Source organism: Camelus ferus, chromosome 1 (genome assembly GCF_009834535.1).
Source record: "Camelus ferus isolate YT-003-E chromosome 1, BCGSAC_Cfer_1.0, whole genome shotgun sequence".
NCBI lineage: Eukaryota > Metazoa > Chordata > Mammalia > Artiodactyla > Camelidae > Camelus > Camelus ferus.
In genome coordinates this window covers 61,979,226-61,991,279 of record NC_045696.1, presented here as the reverse complement: position 1 = coordinate 61,991,279, position 12,054 = coordinate 61,979,226, and the positions used below count along the sequence as shown (strand labels likewise).

The window sequence follows — 12,054 nt, the reverse complement described above, 5'->3', positions numbered from 1 at the left end:
TTATTTATTGTAAATAGAGAAAATTATATAAGTATATGTAACCATGTAATTGCAATATTTTTGAAAAAGTGCTTAAAGATTTTATGTATGAGTTTAAAATAGTCCATATTCAGAATCACATTTGTTTTTCTATAAAAGGTATCTTAAATAAAGTGTTTATTCCTTCAGATTGCTTTTTTGTGTGTCTTTGAAAATTTATAAATTATAAAATGAATTGAAATAAATTTGATTTTATTTATTAGTTTTTTTAAGACATATTTCTCCCATATTATTTTACCCTGCACAAGGGTAAAATCTGAGGATATAAGATCAGCTGATTTCTTAACAGGGAAAAAGTCAGTAAGCAAAGTGTCTAGTATAAATTACTATAGGATTCTTTTTTTTAAAGTATAAAAATTAGAACACATCCTGATTTTCACTTTTCAAAATTTACAGTTAAATTCAACAATAAAGTAAGATTGATACTGCTATTTGATGCACGGAAGTTGTCTTTTAACTTATTAAATGTCATAGGAAATTTAAAATAGCATATGAGAAAATTCTGTTTTCAGTCAATTCTTAATCATGGTACATTAAGATTAATTTTTGATATTTGCATATTGGGCAAAATCTTGTGTAGACTACTCTTTTAAGGTTCTGACTACATTTAACCAATTATAAGACAGCCTACATATATAATACTTTTATCTTCAAGTGACTTATATTTTTAGAAAATAAAGTATAAATTTATTTCTCTTTTTTCTTCCATCAGAGTACAGTCGTTTTGAAGCCAAAATACATGACTTACGGGAACAGATGATGAATAGTAGCATTAGTTCAGGATCAGGTTCTCTTCGAACTAGCCAGAAGCGATCCCTCTATGTCAGGTAAATTTTTTTATTTCTAGTTATAGCAGTCTTTATTTATGCATGCAAATTCTTCCCGGTTTTTCAGTATGACTTAGTTTTACTATAGAAAAGTGTATTGCAAACCATGGAAATGTTTCTTTATGACTGATTTCCTGATAATCTATCTTTCAGGAATAGTATTATAATTTTATCAATGAGAGTTATATTACCTCTTGAATAATTACAATATAGTAAAGAAAGACAAAATAAATATGGGCCAAAAATTTTTTTAAGTTGATATTTTACTGAGTGGCTAGTATAGTTTGATGTGTCCTATCATCCAGCACTTCTATTTACCTGTTTCCTTTTATAATAAAATATTCTCCATTTGAGTAACATTTAATTACTACAATAATTTCCCCCAGTTCTTCTGTTTTCACTGCTCTAAGTTATCTCTACCTACATGGATACCGTACACTTTAATTTGTAAGCATTTCTAGGGTCTTGTGGAGTAAATCTTACTTCAGTATCCCTCTCTTCAGGCACCCCATTTAGAGCTTCCTTTGCTCTGCCAGATTTATTTACCATCATCCAAAAACATGTTTAAACTCTCTTTTCTCCTGTTGCCATCTCTTTTTTGTATTTGTCTTTTTTGTTGTTGTTATTTTATGAGTTTCAGGATGGAAAAGAAATGCAAGAATTACCTCAGAGATGTTGCAGGTTCAGTTCCACACCACTACAACATGGTGAATAGCACAATAAAGCAAGACACACATTTTTTGGTTTCCCAGTGCATAAAAGGTTATATTTAACACTGTACTATAGTCTACTGAGTGTACAATAATAGCATTATGTCTTAAAAAAATACATACCTCAATTTAAAAAATACTTTATTGCTAAAAAATGCTAACCATCATCTGAGCCTTCAGTGAGTCATAATCTTTTGCTAATGGAAGATCCTGCCTCCATGTTGATGACTGCTGACTGATCAGGGAGCTGGAGGTTTGGGGTGGCTGTGGCAATTTCTTAAAGTTTAAGACAACAATGAAGTTTGCCACATTAATTAAAATCTTCCTTTCATTTGTGATTTCTTTGAAGCATATAATGCTATATGATAGCATTTTACCCTCGGTAGAACTTCTTTCAAAATTGCAGTCAGTCCTCTGAAACCCTGCCACTGCTTTATCAGCTAAGTTGACATAATATATTATATCCCTTTTCATTTCAATAATCTTCATAGCATCTTCACCAAGAGTAGATTCTATCTCAAGAAACTGCTTTCTTTGCTCATCCAGAAGAAACAGCTCCTCACCTGTTGAGAAGTTTGAACATCTGTTCAAGTTTTGTTGTGAGATTGCAGCAGTTCAGTCACATCTTTAGGCTCCACTTCTGGTTCTCGGGCTATTTCTACCACATCTGTAGTTATTTCCTCTGCTGAAGTCTTCAACCCCTCAAAGTCACTCATTAGGGTTAGAATCAACTTTTTCCAAACTCCAATTAATACTGATATTTTGACCTCAACCAATGAATCACAAATGTTAATGACATCTAGAGTGGTGAATCCTTTCCAGAAGGTTTTCAGTTTACTTTGCCCAACACCCTCAGAGGAATCACTATCTATGGCAGTTTTAACCTTACAAAATGTGTTTCTTAACTAATAAGTCTTGGAAGTCAAAATTAGTCCTCGATCCGTGGGCTACAGAGTGGATATTGTGTTAGCAGGCATGTAAACAGCATTAACTTCATTGTATGTTTCCATCAAAACTTTTGGGTGACCAAGTACATCGTCAATAAGCAATAGTAATATTTTGAAAGAATTCTTTTTTTTTTTTGAGCAGTAGGTCTCAAAAGTGTGCTTTTAAAATATTCTGTAAACCATGTTGTAACCAGAGTGTGCTTGCATCCAGGCTTTGTTGTTCCATTTCTAGAGCACAGACAGAGTAAATTCAGCATAATTCTTAAGCACCCTAGGATTTTCAGAATGGTAAATGAGCATTGGCTTAACTTATATTCACCAGCTGCATTAACCCCTAACAAGGGAGTCAACCTGCCCTTTGAAGCTTTGAAGCTAGGCACTGACTTCTCTCTAGCTATGAAAATTCTAAGTGTATCTTCTTGCAATATAAGGCTGTCCCATCTACACTGAAAATCTGTTGCTCAATGTAACCAACTTCATTACTTAGCCTAGATCTTCTGGATAACTTACTGCAACTTGTACATCACTACTTGCTGCTTTACCGTGTACTTTTATTTTATAGAGGTGACTTCTTGCCTTATTTAAATATTATGAACCAACCTCCGCTAGTTTCAAACTTTTCTTCTGCAGCTTCCTCACCTCTCTCAGCCTTCATAGAATTAAAAAGAGTTTGAGCCTTGCTTTGGGTTACACTTTGGCTTAAGGGAATGTTATGGCTGGTTTGATCTGTTCAAACCATTAAAACTGTCTGCGTATCTGCAATAAGGCTATTTCACTTTCTTATCATTCATGTGTTCACTCAAGTAGCACTTTCAGTTTTTTTCAACTTGGCTAACTGGTGCAAGAGGCCTAGCTTTTGGCGTGTCTTTGCTTACAACGAGCCTTCCTCACTAAGCTTAATCTTTTCTAGCTGATTTAGAGTGCCATAAGACTCTTTCTTTCACATGAACACTTAGAGGCCATTGTAGGGCTATTAATTGGCCTGATTTCAATATTGTGTGTCAGGGAATACAGAGGCCCAAGGAAAGGGACGGAGATCAGGGAAGGGCCAATTGGCAGAGCAGTCAGAACACACAGCATTTATCAGTTAAGTTCATCATCTTATAAAAGCACGATTCGTGATGCCCTAAAACAGTTACAGTAGTAACATCAAAGATCACATATCACCATAATAAATATAATAATAATGAAAAAGTTTGAAATAATGAGAGGTTCGGTAATTGGGAGAATTACCAAAATGTGACACACAGACATGAAGTTAGCAAATGCTGTTGGAAAAATGATGCCAGTAGACTTGGGGTTACAACAGGGTTGTGCCAACACAATGCAGGGTGGCCACAAAACCTTCAATTTGTTTTAAAAAAAAAAAAACAACCCAACACACACACAGTATCTTCCAAGTGCAGTAAAGAAAAGCACAAATAAACTGAGGTATGCCTGTAGACACATGTAGCCAATCTGCTGTAGTTAACCAGATGTCTTAATGATTCTTGTTAGAAGATGTAGTTTTAATTTCAAAAAAAAAAGTTAAGGCCACGAAAGATTACATACAGTATGATACCTTTTTATAAAGCTCTGTAACTAGTAAAATCATATATAATTACTTAGTCATCTGTATTTGTGTGATAAAGCCAAACCAAACCAAAAACGGGTAAGGATCGAGGAAGTAATAAACACTGTTCGAAATTATGGTTACCTTCTAATAGTGCTTAACTCCTAATGTGAGGGAAGTAGGATCAAGGGGAGAAATACATAGGTAATGTGAGTTATTGATAAAAGTTTTGTGTATAGTCTTAGGTTGGATACTAGATTAACAGGTGTTCATTGTATTCTTGTGATTCATAACTCGTAAGTATTCCATGAGTTCCTGTTTTAAATGTATCAAAGTATTAAAAGACAAAGCTTAAATGCTAACATAAGAAGTAGAGGTTGTGAGTGATTTCTCCATTGCTTATCAGTAATATAGTTGTATTGCTTTTGTAATTCATAAGGTTAATTTATGATAATAAAAATGTTAAGATATAATATTTTCCCTTTTCTGAATGTCTTTGGCATTTGTTCTATCTCTTCAGGTATTTGATTTGCTATTTTATATTATGTTTATTTGTATCCTCATCATCTTTGTCATCTTTATCTTTGCCATATCTATTTCATTACTATTTAAAATAAATATTTAGTAAATTACTGACTATATCAAACCTTTGTGTTTTTTGAGGTTAGCTGTATCTTTCCAGTAGAAAGATGCTTCCTTAGTATTCAGAATTTATTGAAGTAATGACATAGCATTTATATCATTTACAATCTTTATTTTACAGCTGTAGAATTCTGCAAATAAAATCCAGTGTATTGTGTACTTTTTAATATATGTTTAAGTAAGCCTTCCCACTTTTGATTGTCACCTACTTCCTTCACACTGTTAGCTACTGAAATACTTGAAAGAACACATCTGAAAACCAGTAACCAGTTCATTCATTTAGCCGTCGAGTAAATTCACCCCTCTTCAGTTTTAAGAGATAGGTTCATAAAAGTTGGGTGGCGTGAAAAGGAATATGATTTGTATCCTATTCCTCATTGCCAAATTCGAAAAAAAGAATGAATAAATTGTATTATAATGTAATTGCTGAGATCCTTCCTGTATTCTTGAGAGAGGTTTTTTGAATGTAAGAATTTAATTTGTTTAAGTATTGTATACTAATTAATCAAGTAGTAGGATACTATTGTTATAAAAATTTTAAATATGCCCAACATTTCTCAATTACTACATTAAATTAATACAGTATTTTTTCCAAAATATTTGGGAGCTGTTAAAGTCATCATAGTCATCTGTAGTTAGTTTTCATTGTCATAGACTCTGAAAACTCTGTTAACTCTAGTTTTATGAACAAATGAATAATTAACTGGGAGAATAATCACTCTGTTGATCTAGTCTTACATTTCACAAATGATGAATTAGATCGATCAGGGAATTTGTTTTCCCAAGTGTGTCTAGCCAAAACAAAGAGAATTCTCTTTTAATATTTACTTTATTAATTTAGACCTTTACAGATTTGTCTTCATTTTAGAATTCAATACAGGTTGCCTTTGGATTGTACTAAAAGTATTTTTTTAATTGCTCATATAATATTGAGAGAAATAAAGTAATATGTATATAATAAACTATTACCATAACAAGTTAATTTTGCTGTTTCTTTTTTTTTTTTTTTTTTTTTTTTTTTGGTCTCATTGTCTTCTTGTATATAGTACAAAATTGAGCTGGGCATTATTTTGCCTAGTATGGTATATTGTTTAATTATCTACCTAGATTACATATATTTGCAGAATCCTGTTTATTTAATATTTATAATATCATTATAACAAATAATTATAAATTTTTTTCTTCTTGACCAAGAGCCCTTTTTGATTATGACAAGACTAAAGACAGTGGCCTTCCTAGTCAAGGACTGAACTTCAAATTTGGAGATATCCTCCATGTTATTAATGCTTCTGATGATGAGTGGTGGCAAGCCAGGCAGGTTACACCAGATGGTGAGAGTGATGAAGTTGGGGTGATTCCCAGTAAACGCAGGTAAATATGTCTGTTACAGTCTTACCACTTGAAAATTGGACAGCATAAACAAATAATTGCTGTTTCTTTACATTTCTTTTACTGAAATGATTTTATGCTTGATTTTTCCCATTGTGTTTCACAACTGTTTAATTTTATTCACCTTATATTGTAACCAGTGACATAATAAGAAAATATTATGCCCCCTAATAGAAATTTCTCTAAAGCTCCTGCTAGTTGCTTAAAACAAAATAAGTATATTTTAAGCCACTGTGCCATGAATCTATACCAATGGAGGGAGAGAGAATTAAAAGCCTCTGTAGTTTTCCCATGTAGATGGTGATAAACCTAATTTCTCAGGGGTTTTGATTGTGTGAATTGCCTTTTCTAGACTTAAAAAAATGAAAACATTTTAAATAAATGCAAAAGTTTCGGAAATATCTAATATACTTCACTTCTCTTTTTTTCTTGCTTGATTTAGAAGTATCCATGCATTCACTGGTCTTTCCTTTTTGCTTTTAACTATTTATTGTAGTGATTCACTGGGTGCATATTTACCACCTAGTGGCAAAAGTGGTTGAATGCATATTGTCTTTGAAAAGGGTGATCCCAACTTAGAGAACCCCCTCTAAGGTCAATGAAATGCTGTTGAATGTCTCTGCTTTTGTGGGAAAGATTTTAAAACATCAGTTCATAATTCCCCCAGAAGAGCTTATTTATGAGACCTGATTCATCCATATCATTGCCTAAAACTTATTTTAAGATAGCCAGTAAAAATTGTCAATGAGACATAAATGTTTATGGTAGCTGGTTAATTCACTTCAAGTCAAGCTTATACTGTAGTAAATTTGTTCTTATTAATGAGTTGGACTTGTTTTGTTGAGAGTCTCTAAAAGTGATACTTATGACGAATCATATACCCACTTACAGACCTCTATCTATATATGCATTTGTATATGTGTAGACATTAAAGAGTAGAAATGGTAAAATATTGCCAAGATTTGTCATTGTGGTTTTGGAATTTATGACTGTTGTTGGCTAGATACATATTTTTTGCAAGATCCAACTGTTTGGCTAGATCTTATATTTGGTGGCAACTCCTCTTTTTTAGCAGTGCAGCCCTCAGCATAAGTTTTTTCCTGAAATAGAACATAGTATGCTTTAAATTCAGAAATGCTTCCTCTGTGCCTTGTTGAGTTAGTAGAAACCTCACATCTTAATATCAAGGTCAGAGTTCCTAAAAATTGTCTTTATCCGTTGGAGCCTTATATCTTGCAAAGGCTTTACATTCACCTGCAACAAATGAGAAATATAGCTGACTTTGGTGGAAAGAGAAATTTTTCATTTTGTATAAAAGTTCTATAAGGTTGGATTTTTGAAGCCAGAAGTGATAAAAGAGATATACCTTGAGATCTCTACAAATCTCCAAATTCATGAATAATATTATAGAATACAGTTTTTCTCTCATAAAATACTATATAAAACCACAACTAATTATGCCATTTCATTTCTTCAGTGTATTCAAAACTCATATTTTCTTAAATAGAACTATATCTTTCTTAGACCTCTTTATGTCTAATAATAGCACAAGGAATTACAGTTCCTACAATTCTTAGCTTTCTTTCAGTAACAGTATTGACAGATAAACACAGTTGAAGTCACTCACCTATTTAGTGAACAAGATAATGATTAGGAAACAAAGCCAGTTTCAGTCATATATATTCACTCACTAAATGTTAGTTTTGCAGTGCCCTCGGTAAGTGCCTAGGCAAAATTATAAATTAATTATTCATGTCCTGGACCCTCAGGATTGCTCTGGAATAGTAAAAACCCAAGTTTTAAATTCATGACTGCTAAGGTTCTTCTGTACCCATGGTAAAACTATATAGCTAGGTAATAAAGAAAAAAATAAGGAATATGCATTTATTCATGGGCTGTTTTTTCTATTTCATACTAACATAATTGCTGTATTAAAATCAAGGATTTATAAAGCTTAATTTACATGAAATTTTGTAAGATTCATATTGATTGGTGTTACAATCTACACAAAAGATTTTTGTTGTAGTTCTGTTTGCTTGCTTATTTTGAAGGTAACACTTTTAACAAAGTTTAAAATTCAAAAAATCTAAAAGCTATACAGGCTCCCTCTTAACCCTGTTCCCCAAGCATCCGTTTCACCTTCTTAAGGATAACTGAGGTTACCTGTTCTTCTGTATTCTTCCAAAGATACTTTAAAACTCTATTTTATACACTATAATTGGTTACTTTATGTATTTACACAAATAGTATCATTGGAGTAAGCTTAATTTTTTTCCTTTTTATTTTTAAAAACTTTAGAGCTACAGAAAAAATAAGTATAAGAGAAATTCAAGAATATAGTCTGTGGAACACCCACATACCCTTTACCTACTTTCATCAGTTGTTAACATTTTAACCCATTTGCTTTCTCTCTCTTAACAATTTTTTTCTCTCAACAATTTTTAACATAGATGTCCATGCTAAGATAATATTTAAACAGCAAAACAAGTGGAAAATGTGAAAAATTGCTTAACTCAGAAGTGGTGCCTCATAATAATTTCAAGTATAATTATGGAATTCAGTGCATACAGAAGCACACATATATGTATTGTATTTTGATACTTCACAAGTAGTTTTGTTTCATAATAAAATGAGCCCTGCATTTCATTTTTCAGAAATTATTAGTTGAGGGATGCAAACGTAAATGGCTTCTAAAGGCTTTAGAATATAAAAATGCTCTATATTCAAATATCAGTTTTGATAATTTCTAATTAGACCTTTAGATATGTTTGGTGTACTTAAAAAATCATCTTTGCATTGCCAGAGTTGAAAAGAAAGAACGAGCCCGATTAAAAACAGTGAAATTTAATTCTAAAGCAAGAGGAGATAAAGGGGTGAGTATATGAAATCTTTTATTTCTAGAAATTAATAATTGAAGGTGGTAGACCTTTTTATGATTCCTGTTTGAGTTACATTATTAAAATGAGAAGGATTTTGCCAAAAGAATTAACTATCAACAGCTCTTGCCATGTTGGCTTACAGTAGGAGATATACCAAAGTAAACCATTTATTAAATAAAGCACCCATTTCACAGACCTTTCCAAATTATCAAAACTGTCATTTGATATATTCTTAAAATGTGCTTTTGGTCATTATTTTTATAAATGAAATGAATTCAGCCTTTACTCAGACAAATGGTTAATTAGAAACTTGTGTCACCAGTGTTAATCGTGATAGCTAATAAATAACACATCTGAGAAAATAGGTTCCCCCCAAAATTATTCACTAGGTCATAATGTAAGTTTATGAGTTTTTACAAGTGAATTTATGGAAATGTTATTTTTCCTACCTTTATTCCTAATATCATTTATTAATAGAATCCATGTTGAATCAATATGAATTTTTATCTTGAGGGAACAAAGACAAGTCAGTCAAGAGGAAGAGTTTGTAGATGGGCAAGAACTACATCAAAATTCTTTTATGTGCATTTTAGACTTGTTTTTGTTTCCATTAACTTCAAGTCCTTCTTGAATTTAGTGATTGGATATCACAGGCTCCATCCTGTAGTATGTGTGTGATTACTGCAATGGAATACTCTAATAATAAGCCTGAAGAAAGAGCTAAACACATGTTGTGTTGAAATACTATTTGTAGCAATGTTTTATGTTTTAGGATTTTTTTTAACCTAAAGCAAAAGTTTTATGTATCTTTTGATCATATTTCAAATGAATGTGGAAAGTTAACTCAGCAGATAAATTAACTGTACTCTTTGTACATCTCTAATATCACTAAGCACTCAAAGCTTTACATAAAGACAAGGAATATGACCCTTGGTCAAAGAAATTAAATCTGAGTAAATTGTATAATGCATACAGTTATTTTAGAAATAATAAATTCCTTTAAAATGTATTTATACCTTTCAGAAAATACAGAATTATATAGTGTGATCTGAAGCAATACTTAAAATAGAAAATCTTTGGAGGAAAAATTCTCAAGTAAATGCTCAAAACTGAAATACACAAAGTGGTTTTTGTGCTTGTTTTTTATATGTCTTTTAAAATATTGTAGTAAAATACACTGTCAGTGTATTGAAAGAGGTTGCATGTTGTAACTTTTCTTTCATACTGTAAGAAGTTAACTGAATTAACGACATATTTAAATCTTAGTCTTGTTTGTTGACTATAACCAACTTTATACCCAGTCACTGTGTTCTAACACAGCACCAAAAGTATGCATGATACTGAGTGGGGTAAAAAAATACGCTTGCCATTGATACAGAACTGCATTTCTCTCTGTAATACCATTTCCCATTCTAAGTTCTTCTTTTCCTTTCCTTACATGGTTGATTGTGGACTTTATTTCCAATGCAGACTTTTTTAAAGCATTTCAGTTTCTCATTAACATTTTTAACATTCATTTAGCTATTCTGAAGTACTAAATATGGAAATTATATATTTAGATATTTGATATATGTATTATGAATTTATATTTTTTCAGTTCTTTATGTATTACACTGTTTCTCACAATATAGCATTAATAACAATAAGTAATTAAACAGATTGTTTTATATTGAAAATATAGAGAAACTAGAGGTAGTGTGTTTCTTCAGTTTTGTGTTTTCCCTACACAATTTTATCTTGTTTGCTTGTGCTATTTTTCACTTTTAACAAATTCTTCACATGCAGAATTTTAGATGTAATACAATTAATACATTTCTTTAACTAACAAGCATTTCTTTCTCTTCTATTTAATGATATCTTTATGATATCTCATTTTGGCTAACTTCAAAGTTATCAAAAATCAAAACATTTTAAACTTCATGTTTCTTTTGGTTGTTTATTGTGAAACTGACTCTGACCACTGTATATGCAGTAGGAGGGGTAAATGACCTTTTATTAAAAACATACCCGTTTTATCAGATAGTATAAAAATTATTACTAAATTCAAAATCAGTGATTGTCATGAGCAAAAAGATTTAGTCCTTCCCTAAATTAGATTACCATAAATTTTTCTCTATTGAAACCTGTTTTCTTCTCTGTCTTTTCTAAAATTTGGATTCAAGCAAGGGTTTTTATTCAAATGCTAATTGCCAGTTTATAAAACAATTGTAAGCTTAGATTTCTCCACAGTATTTTTTTCTCAACTTAGTTTTTCACTTCTCCTTTTTTTTTTTTTTTTTTTTTCTTTAATTTTTTGGGAGGGAGGGTAATCAGGTTTGTTTGTTTGTTAGTTTAATGGAGATACTGGGAATTTAACCCAGGACCTCATGCATGCTAATCACACACTCTACCACTGAGCTGTAGCCTCCCCCAGTATTTTAACTTCTGCTTAGACTTAACAGAGCCTTTAAATTTTAAGGTTGATTATCAAGACAATCTGCTTGACTAATGAACTATGAACTTAACTAACCCTTAATTATTGATATGAAAAGGTAAAAATGAAAGTTCAACCATGTTTTTATAAAGATTCTTACCAAAATAAATCTTTTCAAGTAATAGAATTTGAGCGAAATATCACTTTAATCCACTTCAGCTTCTTAATCACCTGTCATCACATGCTTAAAAATATAGGCGTGCCAAAAAAATAATGCCTGGTGTTGATACGCTTCAAAATATTGATAGCATCTTGTGACATGGATAAACTTAAGAAAAATCAAACCAAGTTTTCTATCCTTTATATTGTTTCCACTTCAAAAAATAATAAAAAATAATAATTCATAGTGTCACTAGTAGCCAAGACCATTTCATTCAAGACATGGATGCCTGTGACAAATTATAAAAGAATCTGTTCCTCTTTAATAGACTCATCTTTCTTTGTGCTACATACTTTTAAAACTATAAATGCACAAATGGGACATTCAAGAAGGAAATTGTGGAAGAAAACAAGTTTCAAGCGTCTGTGCAATAGGGACATCAGGTCAGCTGTCATAGCAATTATGTATAAACTATTAGAATTCCAGTTGCCTTTTT

At 31.4% G+C, this 12,054-nt stretch overlaps 1 protein-coding gene across 9 annotated transcripts in view; it reads left to right on the top strand.

Moving 5' to 3' along the window:
* Positions 1–12,054, top strand: part of DLG1 (discs large MAGUK scaffold protein 1) — a 228,975-nt gene that overhangs the window by 182,476 nt on the left and 34,445 nt on the right. For all 9 annotated transcript variants that reach the window (XM_032481581.1, XM_032481590.1, XM_032481574.1 and 6 more), the window contains 3 exons: positions 752–866; positions 5,912–6,088; positions 8,910–8,979. In XM_032481581.1, the coding sequence (XP_032337472.1) occupies positions 752–866; positions 5,912–6,088; positions 8,910–8,979 (362 nt within the window). The remainder of the gene's footprint in view (positions 1–751; positions 867–5,911; positions 6,089–8,909; positions 8,980–12,054) is intronic.